The sequence below is a fragment of the Choloepus didactylus genome, chromosome 3 (assembly GCF_015220235.1).
Source record: "Choloepus didactylus isolate mChoDid1 chromosome 3, mChoDid1.pri, whole genome shotgun sequence".
In the NCBI taxonomy this organism is placed as follows: Eukaryota; Metazoa; Chordata; class Mammalia; order Pilosa; family Megalonychidae; genus Choloepus; species Choloepus didactylus.
In genome coordinates, this window is record NC_051309.1 from 170,956,702 (window position 1) to 170,981,802 (window position 25,101).

Below are 25,101 nucleotides of genomic sequence, written 5' to 3' on the forward strand. Positions count from 1 at the left end.
TCTCTCTTAACTTGAGCAGCTCAGTGGAGAAAGCCTCAGCAATTTTCAGTTCACAGTGCTCTGATTCAGACAAGGTGGAGATAGCAGAGTCAGAGAGACAAAGAGCCTATTTAAATGCAAATGAAAGTTCCCTAGGCTGTGTATCTTCCTTAAGAGAAAAGAGGTGGTGCCCAGCTCTATTACCTGCCTTCCATTCAGAGCCAGACCCCAGAGCCTGAGGAAAAACAATCAAACCAGAAACAACTCAAGCTGAGAATTAAAGGGCTGCACCTCCTTACACCAGTCAGGAGCAACAGGCGGATAGGCACTGCCTGCTGAGCAGGTTAGGAAAAGCACAGCACCTTGAGGCCTCACAGGGTGTGTCAATCTTCTAAGACACAGCCTCAGGGAAACCTGATACTGAATATTTCCTCCTTCTAGGACCTGAGCCTGTTCTGGTCTGGGAAAACCTGGGGTAACCAAGGAAACCAGATGCCTAGACCACAGAAAACTACAACCTACACCAAGAAAAACAAATGTATGGCCCTGTCAAAGGAACAAACTTACACATCACCTGAGATACAGGAATTGAAGCAACTAACGCTAAATCAATTCAAAAAGGTAAAGAAGATATGGCAAAAGAGATGAAATATATAATGAAAACACTGGGCGTTCATAAGGTAGAAATCAAAAGTTCAAAAAAAAAAAAAAACTGGCAGAATCTATGGAAATGAAAGGCACAACACAAGAGGTGAAAGACACAATGGAAACATGCAAAACAAATCTCAAGAGGCAGAAGAAAACACTCAGGAACTGGAGAACAAGACAACTGAAATCCTACACACAAAAGAGCAGATAGAGAAAAGAATGGAAAGATATGAGCAACATCTCAGGGAATTGAATGACAACATGAAACACTTGAATGTATGTGTCATGGGTGCCCTAGAGGGAGAAGAGAAGGGAAAAGGGGCAGAAGCAAAAGTAGAGGAAACAATTAATCAAAATTTCCCATCTCTTATGAAAGACATAAAATTACAGATCCAAGAAGTGCAGCATACCTCAAACAGAATAGATCTGAATAGGTCTACACCAAGACACTTAATAATCAGATTTTCAAATGTCAAAGACAAAGAGAGAATCCTGAAAGCAGCAAGAGAAAAGTGATCCATGACATACAAAGGAAGCTTGATAAGACTGTGTATGGATTTCTCAGCAGAAACCATGGAGGCAAGAAGGAAGTGGGGTGATATATTTAAGATACTGAAAGAGAAAAACCACCAACCAAGAATCCTGTATTTGGCAAAACTGTCCTTCAAATATGAGGGAGAGCTTAAAATAGTCTCTGACAAACAGACAATGACAGTTTGTGAATAAGATACCTGCTCTGCAGGAAATACTAAAGGGAGCACTACAGACAGATAGGAAAAGACAGGAGTGAGAAGTTTGGAGCACAATTTTGGGTGATGGTAGCACAGCAATGTAAGTACACTGAACAAAGATGACTGTAAGTATGGTTGAAAGAGGAAGATTAGGAGCATGTGGTACACTAGAAGGAAAAAGGAAAGATAAAAACTGGGACTGTGTAACTCAGTGAAACCTAGTGTGCTCAACTATTGTGATAAAATGTACAAATAAGTTTTTTCATGAGGGAGAACAAATGAATGTCAACCTTGCAAAGTGTTAAAAATAGGGAGGTATTGGGGGAAAAATAAAATCAATGCAAACTAGAGACTACAATTAACAGAAACATTGTATTATGCTTCCTTTACTATAACAAAGGCAATATACCAAAGCTAAATGCCTAAAAGAGGGGGTGTATGGTGTGTGAACAAAACTGTCTTAAAGGGTTAGTGAAGAAAACTTGAGGGCACTATATTGAGTGAAATAAGTCAGACACATAAGGACAAATATTGCAGGGTCTCACTAATATAAACTAATTATAATATGTAAACCCATAGACATGAAAAATAAGTTACCAGGATATAGAACGAGGCTAAAGAATAGGGAGCGGTTGCTTATTATGAGCAGAATGTTCAACTAGGGTGAACTTAAATGTTTGGAAATGGACAGAGATGATGGTATCACATTGTGAGAATAACTAATAGTGCTGAATGGTGCATGAATATGGTAGAAAAGGGAAGCTCAGAGTCACATATTTCACCAGAAGGAAAGTTGGATGTTAAAAGATGGGAATGTATGAAACAGTGAAACTTGTGGTGGACAATGTCTGATTAACTGTACAAATATTAGAAATCTCTTTCATGAACCAGAATGAATATATGACACTATAACTAGAAGTTGATAATAGAGGGGCATGTATGAAAAAAAAATATACCTATTGCAAACTATATACCACAGTTAGTAGTATTTTAACATTCTTTCATCAACAGTAACAAATGTACCAAACCAATTATATGAGTCAACAATGGAAGGGGGTTGGTTAGTGGTATGGGAGGATTTGAGTTTCCTTTTTTTGTTTTTATTTCCTTTCTGGAATAATGAAAATATTCTAAAAATTGAAAAAAAAATTAATTGTGGTGATGGATGCACAGCTGTATGATGGTACAGGGGGCAATTGATTGTACACTTTGGATCTTTGGATAATTGTATGGTATGTGAACAATCACAATAAAAAAATAGATGCACAGGAAAAAAAAAGGTTATGCAGCATATTAATGCAAACATTCATACATCCAGCATCCAGCTGAAGAAAGAAAACCTTACTAATAAAGTTGAAATGCCTTGAGTTCACTCTTCTATTTCACACCCTCCATACAGTTATCTCAAATTTGATATTCATTTCTATACATTTCATTATATTTTTACTACTCATTTGTTTACTCTAAAAATAATATATAGTTTATTTTTTTCCAAAAACTTTATGCAAGCAAATTGTCCATCTTCTCCTTTAACTTGATTTTATTTTACTCTATTATGTTTTGAGGTCTTTCAGCGTTGTATTTTTAATACCAGATTATCATTTTTACAGTGGTATACTATTCTACTAGATATACTGCAGTATGTAATGTCTTATTGATAGGCATTTTGATTGTTCTAGTAGTACAATCTGGCCATGAAGATTCATTTAAGTGTCTCCTTGTGCACATTTCTAAGTGCTTCAGGTCATGTACTTAATAAAGGCACTATTACTGGTGTGTACTTTTTCACCTCTACTGGATATCGCCCAATTGCTCTCTGAAATATTTGTATCAATTTACATACTCACTCTCAGTGTATGAGTTCTTATTTTTGCATATTATCAATCTTGGGGATCATCAGACTTTTCATTTTTGCCAATTTGTGGACATGATGGATACCTCCATTGGTTCTAATGAGCATTTCCCTGATTGCCTTTGTGGTTGAGCATGTTTTTATTTGTTTATAAGCCTTTTGTTTCTCTTCTGTATGTTTATGCCTTGCTCAATTATATAGTGGGTTGTCTTTTTCTTAGTGATTTTTAGGAGTTTTAAATGTACATATAATCTGAATTCTAAACCACTCTCATTTATATTGGTTGCAAATATCTTGCACAATTGTATGGCTTATCTTTTTACTTTCTTTATAGTGTCTTTTTTGTATTTATTTTTATAAAAACATTTTTAAAATAGATGAATTTATCATTATTTCCCTTTAGGTTTTGGCATCTTTATGTTTCATTTAAGAAATCATTTCCTATCACCAGGTCTTAAAGATGTGGTCATATTTTTTCTTCTCATTTAAAAAATTATTTTTAAAATTTATATCTTTAAGCTACCTAGAATTTTTTCTCTTTGAGACGGGGATTCAACTTGATTTTTTAAAATTAACTGAAAAGTCTGTCCTTTCTTCACTTATCTGTTATGTAACTTCTATTCTAGTAAATTTCCATATATGTGTGTGTTTCTAGGTGCTCTGTATTGCTCTGTTGGTCTAACTGTTAAAAATGTCTCTGCCCTTCTTGATCTATTCCTCTTCCATGTAATTTTTTTAAAAATTAACTTGTCAAGTCCCATGAAAACATCTGTCAGAATTTTTGTTGGGTTTTCTTTTCCTGTGAGTATAGACAAATTATTTAAATAACTTGTTATTTAAGTTAAATAACCACTCTGATTTCCTCATCAATTAGTTACCCAAAATGGTGGAAAATAATGGCCCCTATACCATGGGCTTTCTGTTTGTTTGTTTGAAGTTTAAATGAGTTAGAATGACATCCTGCATAAAGTAAGTGGTTCATAAGTATTAGGTTTTCCTATAGATTATTTTGAAGATGACTTGACATCTCTATGATATTAAGTTTTCCTACCCATGAAAATAATAAATTATCTTTATTTACTTAAAGCTTCTCTAATATCTTTCAGTAAAGTTTATAATTTTCCATAGAGATCTTCTGTCTTTTATCCTTAGGTATAATTATTTCTATTTTTTAATGTTTACTTTTAATATTTTCATAGGTATTTTTATTTCAGCAAACAAATCAGTGTGATTCTAGGTTGAAATTTATTTTCTCTCATTACAATAATTGTATTTATTATTATGAATGTCTTTTTCTTTCTAATTTAACTGACTGTTTTATAGTCTCTTATTTCTTGCTCATATTTTCAATACCTTTTAGTTATGTGTTAGATATTTAAGAATTTTATATTGTGCATATTAAATATAATTTTGCTGTTTTATTTATGTCTTTGACCCCTGCTCCTGGCATGTTTTTTCTTTAGTATGCATTTCTTTACTTTAGGTTTTCAGCCCATATTTGGGTGCCATTAATCTGTTGGAATTCCAAGAATACCGGGTTGAGACTACATTTTTCTAGGGAGGATATGTATTTGCTTCTGCTTACTGATTGTATGAGCTCAATCCAAAATGATTTTAAATTGATTTCCAGAGTCGGAATTTTCCCAAGTGTAAACTGAAACTGCAAAACTGTAGGTAATGTGGCCAATGTTATGATTTCTCAGGGGTGCCTTTTTTCCATCCAGAGCAAAGCCAAGTAAGAAAAGTTTCCCTGTTTTGTATTTGGCCAGCAGACCATGCTTTCACTACAGTATCCCATGTTCTCACCTTTCAATGTAGCCCAAGTCTTTTCTCATTGCCTGATGAGCCATTACATCCAAGGCTCTAGATAACTCTGACAAATAATTATCCACATGGCAGACATATCTTCAATATCCCACTTAACGTTAAGTTCCTGTCCTCTCTCTTTTATTTAGGGGTTTTCTTTGCTTGTGAACTTAGTTCTGCATATTTAATACTATATTAAGGAGAAAAGAAAGCCTTCTTGGAATATTGAGCCAGCCTAATTTGTGAGAATTCATAATTCAGTATTCATAAGAATACTGAAGAAAATCTGGTTGAAGTATTAAGAATTTTTAGGATTTTAGGACTCCTATTTGGGAATACTAAGAAGCAAATTATCATTATTTTTTATTGTAGCACCCCAGTGTTGTAGTTTAAGCAGAATCATTGAATCCTGTACTTTTAGACTTCAATGTTGAAAGGAATCTTCAATAATTGAATCTCTAAATTGAAAGAGATCTGGCCTCAGGGGCAATAACAACGAAAACAATGGAATAACATCAAAAACTGAAACCAGTTTGCATTTTTAGGTGCTTACTATTTTACAGACAGTATGCTAAATACTTTGTTTTTCTCTTTATTTTTTCTGATCATATAATTAGTTTTTTCTCTAAGATCTTGGTCATGGTCGTCTAACCTCTACTGGAAAATCTGTGACAGTGAGCCTCAACATTTTTCAACAAAAGCCACAGAGTCCTAGAGATGTTAAATAAATTACCTTAAGCTATAGTTTCTTTTAATCGGTATCAAGATGATCTTGTGCATACTTATATATTTCAAATAATCTCTTTTAAAATTCAGGGAAGTTGGGCTATTTTTCTCATTTAATGGATGCTGAAACTCACTAATAGAAACAAGGCAAGCATTCTCTATCTAGTCTGTATTAAAACACATGTTTTTTTCTGCCAATGGGACATTTTGTATAATATACATATCCTATATTTGTTACTTTCCATGGGCTCTTCTATTTCTTTACCCCATGTAATTTTTGGATATTTTGAGTAAATATTAAGCCTTGTAATTTTGATTAGACATTTGGGGTACATGTAGTGATAACTGGAACATTGAGCAGAAACAGAAATCAAATTTAGCCTTACTAGCTCTAGGATGAAAAATTGAAGAGCCGTATGCATCCTTTTAAAAATGTATTTGTTTTTGCCATTTATCTTTCTCTGTAATTTCACTACTGACCTAGGTGTGCACTGGCAGAAAAATGGGGACTCTTCTGTGACCAATGATATGATGACAGCAAAGAGTTGACTTACAATCAACTTTGTCTAGTTTTGAATGTTTCAAAGATGGTTATGGAGAAAAATGCTTTACCTGAATGTGGGCTTTTATTCAAAAATATAATTCATATAAAGTCCCTTAATATCTCTTTCCAGAGTAATGTGGACATAAACCAATAAGGACTTAAATCCCTAAAAATGGTTTAGGTTTCAGTATCTGAGCATTGCTGAAAGTAAAGAAAATTTGTATATGTGCATCAGTTTTATGATATATTTATGAAAATTAAATCATATGCTACAATTGTCTAGAGATATCCAATTTATGAGGCTGTGTTTAATTATTTGATGTAGATATAAGTGATAAAATTAGGCAGGAATTTTCCTGCCATGCTCCATTTCATTTTGTGCTGGATGTAGAAATATAAATGAGAAAATAATTTATCGGTTAGTGAAATTCAAGATTTTAAAAGGCCCTAGATATCTAGCTAAACTTATTTATGAATACTTGTCTTTATTTAGTTGATTACTCTAGATTGTTTTCTTTGACTTGATTACAAAAATGTCAAAGAAAAAATGTACTCTACAAGTCATAAATAGATAAAGTTTCTAGCTGGATCATATAGCCTATTGGAAGCATATCCTAGGGTAGCATGTCAGTGCACACACACACATACACATAAAATACATAGGTCCATATAACAAGATTATATATTAGAAAAGAACTTTAGATAAATGGCTGGAGAGATTATTTTTTTCCCACCAATGCCTGTTTGACCTAGAACATCTACCACAACTCTGAAATTCATTTTCCTCATGTTGTAATGCATTTCCTTGTTTCTCTTGTCTGACATTTTCTAGCTAGTTTTAGACATTCTGGGTTCACATTCCAGCTCCGTTACTACTGGCTGTGGGGACTTTGGAAAGTTACTTAACCTCTCTGTAAGCCCTAAGAGTGTTGGGAGGATTAAATGAGTCGATATATGTAAGCTCCTAGAAGAGTTCCTGCACATAAGTTTTTTATCCAAGTGTCAGCTATTACTTCAAAAATGATGGTCATGTAGAGCTCAGACTCCTGGTAATTATTTCCAAGGCATTTGTTTACCACATTCAATTAAAGTGCAGATTCTGATCATAGGATAACACAAAAACAATGCATAATGCATCTTACCAGTTTACTTAAAGAGAAATTTCATCTTCTGAAAATTACTATATCATTTCCCAAATAATTTGGCAAAGTCCTACCAAATTAACATGTGACTGCATTTGGTCCACTGGTGCTTGAAATTTTTTTGACAGCATGAGATGTGTAGTGAGTAAAAGAAAGCTAAATACACACATACCTTTCTATCTTCTTCATTAATATTCATGTCATTTTGGACACTCTGCAAGATTGCATTCATGAAACTGCATCCTTGGCTGGTTATATCATTACTTTTACTATATTACCCCAGAAGGAACTATTTCACAGGAATAGGCTGGCATTTTTTTGCTTATAGTTTTTCTCACTTCGGTGCTAAGTCTTAATTTATACTGTTCCCATTGGTAAAGAATCCATTGTCATCCTTTTTGAATTAAGGCATATGCCATAATATAGATATTGAGAGACTTTAAAATCAGAACATAGTTCTTGATGCAATGCTCCCAAAGTTATTCTTTTAAAAATTCTTTTAGAAGCTCTGGCTCTCCCCATATTATTTGTTTTCAAAACATAATCTTTTAGGGATTTGACAACAGTCTAGTGGCTCCGAAAAATGCCAACAACCAACCAGACTCCAGTGTAGATTTTTGTTCCTGCTTTATGTCTTCACCGTTTGCATTTAATTTGGCCACCTTAAAATTGCCAAATCTACAATTTACTCCATGATTTATGAACAGAATTACATGTGTTGTCTAGAACAAGACATCCATTCAACTGGATATCTTTGAAATGGTGGCTTTAATTCAATTCATATGGGCCTATTTCCAGTCATCACATGCAAATGAAATTACTTATGGTGCAAGCATAAGATATATACAATATTAATAGTTTCCCTTGTAGTTAGCTAGCGTCTACTTATTTCTACTTTTCTCTAGCTTTGTATTTCATAAACATTAGTTATCACAACACTAATTTACACTGAGTTTTTGTGCTCCCTCTCCTGAACACCTCCTATTCTTATGTTGTCCACTTCCCTTCACTCTGAATATTTTTGTGCCATCTTCTGGTCTTTACTAATAGAGAATTATTGCTTGGCTAATTATTTTTTCTTTACCTTGTTGCACCTAAGGTATACTAGAAATAGGATAGGAATAATTATAGTACCACATTGATAATAACTAAATATTGATCCATTTGCTCCATTCTATTTTCTCCCATCTCTTTCATTTTCTAAAGACTACATAAGCAAATGAAGTAGAGAGTTCAAGTAACTATTCATATAATATGTGGGCTTTTTAAAATTCAGTATATTGTAGGAAAGGAAGAATTATTCAAATTCTTTCTCAATTTTCATTGCATAGATGTCAGATTAATGGAATACTTTGCAATTTATTGTTTCTTTAAGAAGTGAAATAGAAATACAAACCTAAGGAGAAATGATTTCTCAAAATGGAAAGGTCCAAAGGTGAGCTGAGTAAAATTCTTACCAAAATAATTGCTTTTCCACCTAGAAAAATCCAAGGAACTCAAAATAAAAGCTTGTAGAACTAATAAGCAAGTTAAGTAATTTTGCCACATATAAAATTATCATTTGAAAGTCAATAGCTTTCCTATGGACTAGGAATTTCTAAAATAGAAAATACAAAGGAAAAATACCTGAAAACAATAGCAACAAATCCATAAAATATCTAAGGATAAATCTAAGAAGATATGTGCAAGGTATGAAGAAAATCATAAAAGTTTACTGAAAATCATGAAACGAGTCTGAGTGAATAGTGGTTGGATATAAAGTTCTTGTTTTAAAGGTTATTTCAATACAATTCTAATTAGGAGGAAAAGAACGTAAAATAATAGTTAGGAAAGCAAAAGAACACTGAAGGCAATTGTTATTTTCAACAATGTGTAGGAATTAAAATATTTTTCTTCCTAAAAAATAGACAAATCAAGTAGGGAAACAATGTAAAGTTTAGAAATAGATCCATGCACCTATAGAAATTTAGAATATGATAAAGGTGGCATTTCAAATCTAGGGAGAAATCAATCAAATTAAATTAAAGAGATTGAGAACATTGAGCAACGCAAATAAGTATAGCTGGATTTCTACCTTGCATAAAATCCAAAACCTAACATTAAAAGAATTAAATGCAAAAAAGAACATTATGAAATCAAACATAACAGAATATTTTGAAAATCTTAGGATGGGGAATTCTTATTACCCAAGACACAAAATCTAGGAGTCAGCAAGGAAAGATCAACAATTTGGTTATAAATGTTGTTGTAAATGAAGTAAAAGACAATTTAAAATATAATTAAAATATTACTAGTGTGCCGGTTTGAATGTAGTATGTCCCCCAGAAAAAGCCATATCCTTTGATGCAATCTTGTGGGGCAGACATAATAGTGGGGATTAAGTTGGAACGTTTGGATTAGGTTGTTTGCATGGAGATGCACCCCACCCAACTGTAGATGATAACTGAAGGGATATTTCCATGGAGGCATGGCCCCACTCATTCAGGGTGGGCCTTGATCAGTGGAGCCATATAAATGTGCTGACTCAAAGAGACTGGACGGAGTGCAGCTGTGAGTGACATTTTGAAGAGGAGCAAGCTTGCTAGAGAGGAATGTCCTGGGAGAAAGCCATTTTGAAACCAGAACTTTGGAGCAGATGCCAGCCACATGCCTTCCCAGCTAACAGAGGTTTTCCGGACACCATTGGCCATCCTCCAGTGAAGGTACCTGATTACTGATGTGTTACCTTGGACACTTTATGGCCTTAAGACTGTAACTGTGTAGCCAAATAAACCCCCTTTTTATAAAAGCCAATCCATCTCTGGTGTTTTGTATTCTGCAGCATTAGCAAACTAGAACAACTAGAAATCAGATTTTAAAATTAATCTAATAGTAAAAAATGTGCAAAATATAGCAACAGACAATTAAGAGAGGAAGATATAAAAATAGACATAGATACTTAGTAATTATAGAAATGCAATTTTTCCTGTTTACAAGTGTTTTGGTTTGCTAAAGCTGCCAGAATGTAAAATAACAAAAATGGATTGGTTTTTCAATGGGGTTTTACTAGGTTGTAAATTTACAGTTCTAAGGCCCTGAAAATGTCTATATTAAGGCATCAAGAGGTAGATACCTTCTCTGAAGAAGTACAGATGGCCTCCAGGGTCTCTCTGTCACATGGAGAAGTATATGGTTGGCTCTGCTGAACCTTCCCTCCTGGGTTTAGCTTCTGGTTTTAGAGGCTTTCTCCAAAATGTCTCTGGGCTTCTTTCTTGGCTCCTGTGGGTCCTTGCTTGTTCCTCTCAGGACATTTCTGTCTCCGAGCTCTCTCAAAACACCTCTGCCTTTTATCCTCTCATAAAGGACTCCAGTAAAGAATATTAAGGCCCACATTGAATGGGCAGGGTCACATCTCCATGAAAACAACCTAATCAAAAGGTCCCACCCAATAGTAGATCTGCCCCCACAAGATTGGATTAAAAGAACATATATTCTTTTCTAGGGTACATAATGGATCCAAACCAGCACAAGTAAGAAGAGGTATACTTTGGTGGCTCAAAGAACAAACTCTAAAGTCAGGCTGCTTGGGTTTAACCCCCACTTTACCACTTTCTAGTGGTATTATCTTGGAGAAATTACTTCTTTGTAAAATGGGAACAAGAATAACATCCATAAGGATATAATGAGTTTTAAATGAGTTACTACATGGAAAACACTAAGATCAATGCCTACTATCACAAGGGTACAAAAAGGTAGGCTGCTGTTATTTAAAACAACAATGAAATACCATTTTTATAGGTTCAATTAGTAAACATTAATCTAACATTCACTGTGGTTTGTAGTAGCAATGAAAATCATTAACAATCTATATATTTTTCTATTAGAAATATGATGATACATCCAAACCAGGAATTAGTATGCAGCCATTTAAGAGAATGAGGTAAATCTGTAACAACATGGTAAGTTCTTGTTTAAATGACAAAGAAAGTCACAGGACAATTGTCCTCTGGTTTCATTAACCAAAGCAGAAACAAACAAAACCAACCCTAGTTAAAATTTCTGGTGTGGAAGTATACTGGCCAAATGGTTATCAGTAGGGTTTGCTTCTGGGAAGTGTAGTGAGTGAAAGGGAACAATAGCTTTTTTAATGAATATGTATGTTTAAATTTGTATAAGCATTTATTCCTTATTTTTTAGTTATAAATATTCCATAAATGCTATTAAAATAAATGAAAAGTCTAAACATAAATAGGTTACTAATCCTTTCTTGAGGGAATCTATTTTCATACCTGTAGTTCTGTCTTGCTCCTCTTACTTAAGGGGCTGCTCGCAATGAAGCAGGCAGGCCCCTAGGATAATGTTAGTTCAAAGTCCCGTAATCTTTTCTTTCTTTTTACATTTAATAAATATTTTATTCTAGTCCTTGATCAATGTATATAGATATTCTGTACAGTTAACAAAATGTGAAGTAATTTCTATGTTCTGATTTTTTAACATTATTATTCATTGCCTTTTCCATATATCTATGTAGCTCATATATTCATCTTTTTTAAAATCAGCTTAACTGAAGTATAATTTATATACGATAAAATTCACCAAATTTTACAATTCAAGGAGTTTTGACAAATATGTGCAGTTGTGTAAAACCATGCCACAATCAATATTTAGAATAATTCCATAACCTCAAAAAGTTTCCTTGTGTCCCTTTATAATCAATCTCCTTTGCCCTATCAAGAACCTGGCAAACACTGATCTACTTTCTGTCACTATAATCTTACCTGTTCCAGAATAAAATGGAATCATCCTATATGTGATATTTTCAACTTATTTCACTTAGCATAATGTTTTGAAATTCTCAGATGTTGGCACATGTATCAGTAGTTTATTCCTTTATTTGGCTGAATGCTATTCTACTTTATGGACATACCTTCCTTTGTTTATTCATTATCTAACAAATGAAACATTTGGTTGGGGTTTTCCAATTTGGGGCTGCAATGAATAAAACTTCTACAAAAATTATGCATGGTTATTTGTGTAGACATATGTTGTCATTTCTCTTGGATAAACATTTGGGAATGGAATTGTTGGTTCATATTATAAATGTGTGTTTAGCTTTATAAGAAATTGCCAAGAAAAAAAAAGAAAAAAGAAAAGAAACTGCCAATTTTTTTCCAAAGTGGTTATAGCATTTTGCATTACCACAAGCCATGTATGAGAGCTCCAATTGTTCTGCTATCTTACTAACATGTGGCACTGTTAGCCTTTTAATATTAGTCATTTTAATGAGAATGCAATGGTATTTCATTGTGACTTTAATGTGTATGTCCCTGTTTTGGTTTGCTAATACTGCCGGAACGCAAAACACCAGAAATGGATTGGCTTTTATAAAGGGGGTTTATTTGGTTACAAAGTTACAGTCTTAAGGCCATAAAGTGCCCACTGTAAGTCATCAACAATCGGTTGCCTTCACTGGAGGATGACCAACGGTGTCTGGAAAACCTCTGTTAGTTGGGAAGGCATGTGGCTGGCTGCTGCTCCAAAGTTCTGGTTTCAAAATAGCCTTCTCCCAGGACGTTCCTCTCTAGGCTGCAGTTCCTCAAAAATGTCACTCTTAGTTGCTCTTGTGGTTTTTGTTCTCTCTTAGCTTCTCCAGAGCAAGAGTCTGCTTTCAATGGCTGTTTTCAAACTGTCTCTCATCTGCAGCTCCTCTCTTAGCTCCTGTGTGTTCTTCAAAGTGTCCCTCTTGGCTATAACAAGCTCACTCCTTCTGTATGAGCTTATATAGTGCTCCAGTAAACTAATCAAGGCCCATGCTGAATGGGCAGGGCCACACCTCCATGAAAATTATCTAATCATAGTTATCACCTATAGTTGGGTGGGTCACACCCCATGGAAACACTCAATCAAAGAATTACAATCTAATCAACATTAATACGTCTGCCCACACAAGATTGCATCAGAAATAATGGTGTTTTGGGGGACATAATACATTCAAACTGGCACAGTTTCTAATGATGAATGATGTTGAACATCTTTTCATGTGCTTCTTTGCTATTTGTCTACCTCAGATAAGTTTCTATTCAAATATTTTGTACATATATTTATTGTTTTTTTTCCTGTAAGAATTCTTTATATATTTTGGATACAAAAATATTCACAAATATTTTCTCCTTGCTAGTGGCTTGCCTTTTCATTTTCTTAATAGAGACTTTACACAGCAAACTAATTTTTTGAAGTCCAATTTATCAATTTTTTCTATTACACTTGGTGCTTTTTTATTTAAGAAATCTTGCTTAATCAAATATTACAAAGATTTTTCTATGTTTTCTTCTAGAAATTTTTTAGTTTTATTTCTTACAAATTATCTCTTAGTCTATCATTAATTTCATTTTTTTTAAAATTAAATTCAATTTTATTGAGATATATTCACAGACCATACAGTCATCTATGGTATACAATCAACTGCTCACAGTACCATCATATAGTTATGTATTCATCATCCCAATCTATTTTTGAACATTTTCCTTTCACTGGAAAAAGTAAGAATAAGAATAAAAAATAAAAGTAAAAAAGAACAGCCAAATCATCCCCCCACCCTATTTTTCATTTAGTTTTGTCCCCATTTTTCTACTCATCCATCCATACACCGGATAAATGGAGTGCGATCCACAAGGTTTTCACAATCACACTGTCACCCCTTGTAAGCTTCATTGTTATACAGTCATCTTCAAGAGTCAAGGCTATGGTTGGAGTTCAGTAGTTTCAGGTATTTACTTCTAGCTATTCCAATACATTAAAACCTAAAAGGTGTTATCTATATAGTCTGTAAGAATATCCACCAGAGTGACCTCTTGACTCCATTTGAAATCTCTCAGCCATTGAAGCTTTATTTAATTTCATTTCACATCCCTCTTTTGATCAAGAAGAAGTTCTCGATCTCATGATGCTGGGTCCAGATTCATCCCTGGGAGTCATATCCTGCATTGCCAGGTAGGGGGGAGGCAGTGAGATCACCTGTCAAGGTCGCTTAGTTAGAAAGAGAGAGGACCACATCTGAGCAAAAAAGAGGCACTGGGGGAGACTCTTAGTCAGGGTGATAAGCAGGTTTAGCCTCTTCTTTGCAGTAACAAGCTTCGTGAGGGCAAGCCCTAAGACAGAGGGTTCGGCATACCAAGCCTTCAGTCCTCAATGTTTGTGAGAAAATCAGAAATCTTCCAGGTGAGGAAGTCCAACACTGCCGCATTTTCCCCTAGCTCCTCAGGGGGCCCCTGCATATTGATTTTTATTCTCTGCCCAAATAAAGTCCCATAATCTTTTAACAATAGTTAGGTCATAATATCACCGGCTCAATGTATCAGGTGTAAGTGAGCCCAATGAGCTTAGTTAATTTCTCCAGTTAGTTAGCAATTTAGGGATGTATGCTAAATAGTCCAGAGCATTTCTTAGTAGATTGGGACATTTACATAATTGCTCCTTATATGTTATTAAAAAACTTTTTCCTTCTTTAATAAAATTCTATGGGTTCCTATATAAGTGTTGTGGCATATATGCAGAAACCCTCTCATTAACCAACAAATCAGATAGGCAAGAAGATCCTATGAAAGCTTCAGAAACTCTGAGCCATTCAAAAGCAAGTGGGTTTAGATCACGTGATGGGATTCAGATAAGTAAGGCAATAAAGTTCTGTCCTTTTCTGTATGTCATTTAATGGAAAACTACAGATATTTGAACTTTTTTTTTCAATTATATTTTAAAAAATAGGCTTTTATCACAATAGTTAAAGTACTTACTTGGATTGAAATTTAATTTGTAATTGGTGACAACATAGTCTTCAGTTTTGTATTTTCTGATTACAGTCAGACAAACGATTAGACATTTCTTTGGAAATCAAAATGAACAGAGTTGCTGTGGAAGTTAGCATGTGCCTGCTTGGCTAAAGGCAGAGATAAAATGAAGAAGAGTACAAACTGGAGGAGGAAGCAGGACAAGAGGAAAGAAAAAGATATATAAAGATGAAGAAAGAGGACAAGGAAGAAAGACTTAGAAGATATGCAGAGAATGGTAGAATTTCATTCCCCCAAATGTATTATAGCTCACAATACACAGTTTACATGAATGTATGATGAATAGTGAATATGCACTATCTGACATTTTCTATAGATTCTGTCTCTGTTGTTCAGCCATCTAGGCCCAAGTTTGAGCTGAGTGGGACCTATGAGGGCATGGAGGCATTTGAAAGCTGTGACTTGCCAGAAGCACACAGTTGGCTGGTGTCACAGCCAGGATTAGGGGCTAGACTTCCAGATATCCTGCTTGACACTCTTTTACCCACAACACTCAAATGGCATTAGAGTATGGGATCCCCAGAATTTAATATAGTAGAGCATAAGTTGAGCAAGAATTTGCAGAGGATCAGACTATGTGTATTTATGAGGAAGATGTACATGTCCAAGAGGTGAAGAATGGGACCATCTTTGTGAAATAGCATATTATATAAACAGAGGTAATTCTCTTTTGTTTATGTGTCCAGAACCAATCATTAATATTCACATGAGAGTTATGGCCTATAACTGCCAGTTCTACTATTGCCTGCTATCTCAGATGATAAATGAAGCCAGAATAAATGTTATAGATTTTTTAAAGCTGCATATAATACAAACAACTGTAATAAACTTATGACATTGCACCTCACTAAATTTCAGCAAATATTACACAAAGGTCAAGTCGGGGAGAATAAATGTTTTTAAGAGGGAAAGAAAAATGTATTGTTACATTCGTCATAGACTTCTGCTACTGGGTTTACTTTTCTGTATCATGTTTAATATTTGCATGAAAAATGGGATCAGAATGCATGCAAAGGAAAAGTAATTTATCACAGTAAAGATTTGTGGCAAAGTTATAGGGAAAATCATCAGTGAAGCAATTTATAGAAAATGTGGCATGTGTTTATTATTCTTCGCATTTTCTTTGAATCATTTAGTGTTTCATTCAATAGTTAAATACTGAGTGTCTATACTAGGAAATGTGCTGAACTCTGGGGAACAGGAATGAACAGAGAAAACTATAGACTTTTAAAGAGATAAGCGTCCCCAGTAGGGAACATCTTGTTAGAAGAAAGGAAAAGAAGGTACGACAGTAGATAAATGAACTTTAAAATAATATCATTAATGGAAAGTAGAATGGTTTTACTCCATCTCGAGAATAAAGGAGTCACGGTTCTATTTTTGATATTCCCCCAAATTTTTACATGGAAACCCAACATTACATGTACCATATGTTACAGCAATCACATTTTTAAAGGAATATATGTTGCTTATGGTAAGTTTTCAGGTTTAAACCATTCCATTGAATAATATAAATGAGATATTTGAGATTATAAGAATACTTACAGGATATTTCCATGTACAAAATGTGTTATCAGGCCTATGTCTAAGATATAGAAGTTCACTTCTTTCCATCTAGGTTCCCAGTTGCACCCTGGACTGTGTTAGCAACTTCATCAGGTTACTAACTTCATCTTCTTTGTACAGATTTTTTCAGGTTAGTAACTCCATCTTCTTTGTACAAATTTCTCCATAAATAAATTACATTTTGAAATCTCAAAATGGATACATTTTAAAAAATATTCCAAAGATAACCTATTTATAGTAATAATGATTGTGATTTTCTTGTCTATTGTAAGAACTGCATGACTTAATTTCATGGGTAATTTTAAACAACTATGAATTATTTTGTAGAAAGATATTGAAGGAAAAAAATATTCTCCTATGATATGGTTTCAGAAATACCCTAGGATCAACCTAATGAAGCGTCGCTATATAAGAACCAGTTTTATATATTTTTATCAAACTGGTTCTGATCATATACTCATTCAAATATTTAGTAGTAATATATTTGTGAAACTTCCTGAATTGAGTTTTGCAGAAAATTTTTAAAGATCATTACAGTTGGATTTGTTGTTAATAATGTACATTTATTTAGTGCTTTATCTTTTTCCCAGCATTTTTCTACACATTACCTAATTTAAACTTTAGAAGATACCTGTAAGGGAGGCAGGATAGGAATTAAAATTCTCATTCAACAAATTAGGAAACTGAGACTCAGACTTAGCTAACCTTCTACGATGAGATGGCCAGGGAAAGGTAAAGATGGGCTTCCAATTCAGATATTCTCATTCCGTTCTCACACTGGCCCCTGCCCTGAAGGAGCTCACAAATGATTATCTCAAACACACACACACACACTACACTTCAAGCCATGAGGGAGGTAGAGGCAGAGTGCTGATGGGGTTCAGAATCTGCAAAGATCAGATTGGTGGTAAGCAGGGTACCCTTCATGGAAGAATTGTTATTTTATTACGTGACATTTATCAAGTGCTTACTGTGTGCCAAGGATGTGACAGACTATATATTAGAGATAAACTCTCCATCATTCCCTGCTTTCAGTCAGCTCAGAATTTAAGGGTAAAACTAGACAATTTTAATATAGGCTAATGTGTAGAAATGCAGATTGCTCTAGAATTACATAGATAAGGAATATTCATACCACACAGAGCAGGTACAGCAGAGCACTTTTATATAATTTATTCTCTAAGCAATGGGAAGACAAGGAAGGGTTGTAAACAAAATGGTTATACTTGTTGTGACAGAAAGAGCTTACGAGCTTTATTACAAAGGAGGCTCTTGTGGAGGTTATTGCAGCAATCAAGCCAAGAAATTCATAAAGATCATATTAAGGTAGTGCTAGCAGGGTTGGAGAGCATAGATTCGAGAGGTCAAAGGGTAGTGTTTGTTGATAATTTGTATGATGGGGATAAGGGAAGAGAAGTCAGGGTTGTTTCTCATGTTCCTGGACCTGAAAGGATGGATTCAATTTCAACAAATGAACATTTGTGTGGTGAAATTGGTGAATTTGAAGCAAAGGGGAATATGAGAAAATCTGGTATATGATTAAGACATAGTTAATATTGACATTGGTTAGAGCACGTAACAGAAGTAGGGAAGTCACGAAAGACTTATATGGGGCTTTCTAGTTGCCAGTACTGCTCTAAGCTTCTTTTTTCTTTAATACATTCCCCCACCTCTATGGGGTAGCTAGGAGCTATTATTGTTATCTTTTACAAATGACTAAGCTGAGACAGAGTGAAGCAAAGTAACTTACACAAACAAACCCAACTAGATAACTGCAATGTCAGGATTCAAACCCAGACAATTCTTTCAGTCTCTACAACACGTGACATGTGAGGTCAGAGACCCAATATCCTTGGATACAGAATAATAACTTCCATGTTGTACTTACATTTTGAGTTTAAAAAATATTTTTAGACAATGTAACGTGAATGCAGGGTTTTTGTGTATTTCTTTTTCTCTTTTTATTATTGAAAGTTTACACTTGAGATATTGAAAGAATTAATGTTTTTAAGTAAAAATCATACTAGCAAGGAAATAAATAAGAAATAATTGTGGACAATATATTTTGTAAAATTAAATTTTTGTACTGAGAAGAATGATAGAGTATACTTACAGTTTGTAGTTGCTCAAAAAATGAATAAAGGGGAAACAACTGGATAATGCTTTGTGATACATCTACATAGAAACTTGTTAAAAAGAATGAGATCACCAAGAGATAGAGTATAAAGAAAGAAAAAAAAATAAATTGGAAGACAAATCCTTGGAGAATGCCTTTCTATTTGGTATGCTTTAGGAAGATTAATAATCTGGCAGGAATATGAATTGAGGGAAGGAGAGAAGAGATAGGGCATAGTTTAGCTTAGCAAGACCAAGGAGAAAGACAAGGAAGGTGTAGATGAAAGTAACCTTGAAGAAGTACTATTATGCAAGCTTCGTTTAAGTAGAGACTTTATGGGTCATGCTTACTGCTGTCTACCCAGCATCTAAAATAGTGCATGGTAGGTTCTCAAAAATATTTGTTATCTGGAATGTATGAAGTGGAATAAAATGAGATGATGTTGATGTTACGAACAGGACAAGGAAGAACAATGACTTAATTGTTCTAAAATGTTGAATATAAGTGATTGCAATAGTTATGGTGCCATGAATAGAAAGAGAAAAATCAACACATGGGCATGGTTTGTCATGGTAAAATTTTCAGGGTTTTCTTTTCTCTGTTCTTGTTTTTATTGGATTTAGATGGAATCAAATGCAATTAGGTTTCCAGTAAGAGATACTGGAGGATGAGGGATTAGAACTAAGCCATAAACTCCAGGAAGGAATGGGCTCTTTCTGTCTTGTTCATCTGATATTCTCTAAGCCTAACACTTTGCTTGCCACATCAAATATTTACAGTATAGTTTTTCTGAGTAAATAAATAAATAAAGATAGACAACTGGGGTGATGATAAAGCCTTGGGAAATATTGGCATAAAAAGTTGACTTTGACCTTGTTGGAAAGGATGAGACCACTAAGAGAAAAAGAGTAAAGAAAGAAGAATAAACAATTGAAAGAGAAATCTTTGGAGAATGGCTCTTTTCAAGGAGGTAGGAGAAAGATAAACCAGTAAAGTTAGACAGTGAGGAAAATCACCAAACTAGTGTGTTTTTACTTGGCAGCATATGGAGAATGAATTGGAAGATAGCAACACTGGCAGCAGCAGATCGAGAATTTCATGGAGAAAGTTTTTGATTAATAAATTCAGAGAAGTTTGAAGCTAGGAAAGTTAGATCTAAGAAGAGATCATTGGATTTAGTGACTAGGAGATTATAATTGACAAATCGTAGAGAAATTTCAATAGTGATATCAGAGCCAAAGATTAAAAAGGGTTAACGTGTGAAGTTTATGCTGAAGGAAGGAGAGAGATTTTTTGTGGTTTCCATACCTTTTAGGTTAGGATTCCTTTGTGATGAAATTTAAACAAGCTTTGCAAAGTTGTAAGGGGCTGTTGCTGTCACTACTCATGGAGATACCTATGCTGCTTCATTGAAGTGAATGACAATTGAGAGATTAAAAAATGTAAAACAAAAATAAATCATGCTGTGACCTTCTCCTATTTTACTACATAACTGAGTAAAGTTTTCCCGACAATGTAGAGTGTGCTACATTAGCAGCATTAGTGAGCAGAGACACCCAAGAGAAAAACATGCATCATTAGCATTGTTACTGACTTATATCATCTGGGCTTGTAATAAAAAGTGGAATAATCAGCAAGTTACTTACACCCAGGATATTATCATTTCTGCTATTTGACCTAAAGTGTCATTTAAAAGGACTTGACTTTGCTGAGTTTCTTAAAGATGATGTTAAATATTTAATTAAACTAGCAGAACTCAGTGAGAGCATCTTTATCTCCTCCTTTGCAATTAGTTTCAAGTCTCAAGACATAAAATGCAATTCTAATATTAATCAGTATAATTGTTCAGAAACTTATAATAATGTTACAAGGGTCCTAAAGCTAGCAGTGAAAATGAGAGGTTTTCTGTTCCTTCCTCTACACCCAGAGATGAATAGGAAAGGCATGACAAATAGAATGCTGGTATTGTCTAACTCGTTTTTGAAAATTGTTTTTGGATTTGTTTTCTGGAGTTTATGAGATGTTATTCTGGATATTTTTCAGTGATTGTAAGCCTTCTTCCTCTGAGGATGGATCTATGTTGGAGAAATGGCTTTAAATTCTGAAGGCATCACTAGGCAATAAGGTGGAGATAAAATGGATAGTTTAATTTTTTATCAAATTAGTATAATTCCAAATTACTGTGACTAATTTTCTTGAGTATTATGCCAATAGGCTCATATATCAAAGATATATGGGGGAGGGTATCAGTACTAGAATGCAGCAGTTCAGGGTATTTGGGGGATGGAATGTTAGAAGTGTCATCCTGGGTTTTTTGCTTTGTTTTGTTTTTCATCTTGAGATGGTTCCTGCAAACTGGATTGGTAAGACACCTTAGCTTATTGATTCCTGGTTGTGAATCTCAATGGCATCCTTATCATGCTTAGAGTTTGGGGACAGTCAGTGACTGACCTGATGCAAGGAGAGGGAAATGGGGCCATGATGACCAAATGTCTATTAACAGTGTAGGTATAATAAGGGGAAATTAAGAGTGAAATATCCAGAAAAATGGGGGATTTAGGAAAATAGATAATGAAATATGTACCATGATGAGAGAAAGGATATGAGGAGAGGGTTGAGAGAGACAAGGGATAGTCAGGAAAGAAAGGCCATTATAAAATTAAATTCATTTGGAGAAATAACTGAATTGCCTGGGGGAAAAAAGTGCCTTATGAATTAGGAGAATTGTGATTTCTTATGAAGTTTTGTACAGCTTCTGCCTATTGTTGGGCCAAAGCCAAGAGTTTCCGGATGGCTCTGATAAGTAGGAGGCCCCTTGACAACTCATTCCAGAGTCTAAAACAAATGGAAAATGAAAGATATGGCTCCTTATTAAGATCATCTATGTACTCAAACAGTAACATGCTTTATGAAGCATTCTGCTGATGTGGTGGCTGCTGTTCCCATTGCAGAAGCTATTTCACTTAAGATGAGAAAAGGTCTCATTAATAGAACAGATTGTCTTTGATACCCATGCATTATCCAGATGACATGGCAACCATTTGCAGGAAAGGAAATAAAATAGCCTTAGAGAAAATTTTATAACAAATCCCCTTTTAAACATGATGAACGGAATTGCCAGTTTCTGAATAAATTTTAACATTGAAGAGATATATGTCTATATATGTCAGTATACATATGTTCATGTACAAAATAAGAAATCACTGCAGTTTGCCTACAGGGATTTTAACAACGAAATTTGCTTAGACTATTGTCGTCTGTGTGGAGAATGGACATAATCATCAAACACATCAAAGTTGATTTTCAACTTCTGTACCCAGACAAGGACAAAATATATGGACATCAATAAAAGGCAATAATTTCTGAGATAAATCAATTTTTTTCTGCAGAAGAGTCTTTACAAAGAAGGAGATATCAATTGATATGTCACACAGAAGTAAATTAGCAAGCCCAGAAAACTTACAGTAAAGAGAGAGAAGTGAGTTGAAAATTATGGAATATTTAAAGCAAAATGGACATATTTCATAAGTAAGGCTCACAGAGATAAACAGCAATCTTGCTTCTCTTCCAGTTCATATCATACAATAGTCACTACAAATTACTGCCTATTGTTTATTGATTGTCTGGAGTTGACTATTAGATATGTACATATTCTAGCAATGCTTTTATTCATGAAAACATCTATGTCACCAGCTCATTCATTCACTCAAAGCCATGCCTTTGACAAGGTGTGTTGGCCTTAAGCATTGTGCCATGGATGGTTTTTATGGAGCACTGCTGGGGATCAGTATTGGACAAAGCAACCGTTACTTGTTAGAGTGATAGGATTATATTTGTGTTTCAAAAAGTCTTTCTGGCTAGCTCATGGAGAAATAAATGGAAAGGGACATTAGTGGATGAGGGAGAACAACTGGAGAGCTATTTCAGTATTCCAGGTGAGAGAAAATGTATTATCCATTGTTAATGAATGGAGGCATTTTGAAGCCAGACTGCCGAAGTTTGAACTGAGCATCTATCACTTACTGACTGTTTGATCTTGAGTAAGTCACTTGATCTCCATATTCTTCAATTTTCTTTTGAGTAATGTGGGGATTATAATATTTTGTACCTCAAGGATTACTGTGAAAAACAAGTGAGCTGATGTGCCATAGAACATACCAGGCACTATATAAATATATGCTGTTAGTGAACAAGAGTGGTTGGAGTGGAGTTAGGTATAAGTGGACCAAACGTGAATATATTTAGATATTAGAACCAACGTGACTTAGTGATGATTTAAACATAGGGGACAAAGGAAAAGAGTACTTTCATATGATATTCATTGGAATATAAATATTGAAGACGACAAGGATTTGTGAGAGTGATGGGGACTTTTGAATAAAATGTTATAATTTGGCTAAGAATAATGATCCTGAGCCAAAATATTTTGGTAATATTCTTTGGTTTTAATGAAGTAGAAAATGTGGCATAAATTAGGTCCATGGGAAGATAAAGATTAGGAGTTCCATACTTCATTTAATTGCAACTTGACTGACTGATTGCACGTGAGAGATGTCTATGTATGATGTGAGTCTTGCATCCATTTCTCTTAAAAGGATTTTGGTCTCCACTAGAACACTTTGGAAGCACATTGAATTTATAGTATAAAAGCATCAAAAACACATGTATTATAAAGAATGAGCTATTAAACATTGGTTCAAATTCCAGGTACCTGCAGGTACCTGCAGTTTGTTCTGCTAACAACTAATGATGTTTACTTGCACTCTTTTTTATGGGGCTGACTTAAATATGTTTACATTTACATAGTTTGCTAAACAATGATATATCTGTTTCTTGATAATCTATGTCATAAATAAGAGCATCAATGGCTCTGCTGTGATGAATACAGCAATAATTTGAAAATGCTGAAAGGAGGAGGCCATTTGGCCCTACAATAATGGCCCAGACAAATTTCTCTTGTCTCGTTGGATTTTCTTTGGCCTTCACTGTTGCTATACATTCTATTTCCATTTTTGATGGCTGTCACAATGTTTATAGAGGCAGAAGATATTTTGCTTGTTGTTCAGAGATGACTGAAATTGGCCTGTGCATGAGAATCATTTTTGGGCATCTGACTGTTGCTCCCTACCCGCTGCCCCAAATACGAAATTGTTGCAAAGTTTCCGTTTTTAAGGGATCATATGATTCGTTCTCCTCTGGAATGCCCTGCTTTGACCAACTATCTAAGTTCAAAGTTTAGTTCAGTTCTGAACTTCATGAAGCCTCCATCTCTCCTTCTACATTGTCTTCCCTTTCTCTGAACTCCACATGGAATTGTAGTTAATACTGTGCAGGTTAGCAAAAGGTTTCTCATAATTTCTGGTTAAATTTTTCTATCTTCTTAGATAAATTTTTGATCTTCATGGGAATAAACACACTGCCTTATAATTATGTGGACTCCTTAGACAGAATGCTAAGTAAACATATGCTCATAAATTTTGATGGGTCATTAACATAAACTCAATTTCTTTTGATTTGTTAATTATTTTGTATTTTACATACGTGGGTGTTAAGTTTCAAGCAAATCCATATGATTGTATGCCAATTTCAATAATTGGTTCTCTCTGTTTTCCTTATTCTTCTAGTCTGCTCCCAGTTTTCAAGAGGCGTCTATGCTATTTTTGGATTTTATGACAAGAAGTCTGTAAATACCATCACATCATTTTGTGGAACGCTCCATGTTTCCTTCATCACTCCCAGCTTCCCAACAGATGGCACACACCCATTTGTCATTCAGATGAGACCTGACCTCAAAGGGGCACTTCTTAGCTTGATTGAATACTATCAATGGGACAAGTTTGCATACCTCTATGACAGTGACAGAGGTAAGCCACAAGCTCTCTCATCTCCTTGCTATGGGGAGAATTCAATGTCTATACTTGATATTTATAGGTGATGTTTTAGATCCATAACGGTATTTTAAAGTCCAAGGATCATTTGGTTTAATTTTGCCATGCAAATGAACCATGCAATCTAAAATATGAGAAACATATTTGGAGTAAAACAAACAAACAAAAAAAATTGGCATGTGCAATTTGCAGGTATATACTGTCAACAAAATGTCCAAATATGCAGTTATAACATAAAATCATGTTCTGACATTCAGCAGTTAAGACCTGTGATGACTAT

The 25,101-nt window shown here is 34.5% G+C and overlaps 1 protein-coding gene across 6 annotated transcripts in view; it reads left to right on the forward strand.

Annotated features, from left to right (window-relative positions):
- GRIA2 (glutamate ionotropic receptor AMPA type subunit 2) overlaps positions 1 to 25,101 on the forward strand; it is a 164,851-nt gene that overhangs the window by 55,738 nt on the left and 84,012 nt on the right. For all 6 annotated transcript variants that reach the window (XR_005215982.1, XM_037830895.1, XM_037830892.1 and 3 more), the window contains exon 3: positions 24,558 to 24,797. Coding sequence is in view for 5 of the 6 variants with exons in the window: in XM_037830895.1 (XP_037686823.1) it covers positions 24,558 to 24,797 (240 nt within the window). In the remaining variant the exon portion in view is untranslated. The remainder of the gene's footprint in view (positions 1 to 24,557; positions 24,798 to 25,101) is intronic.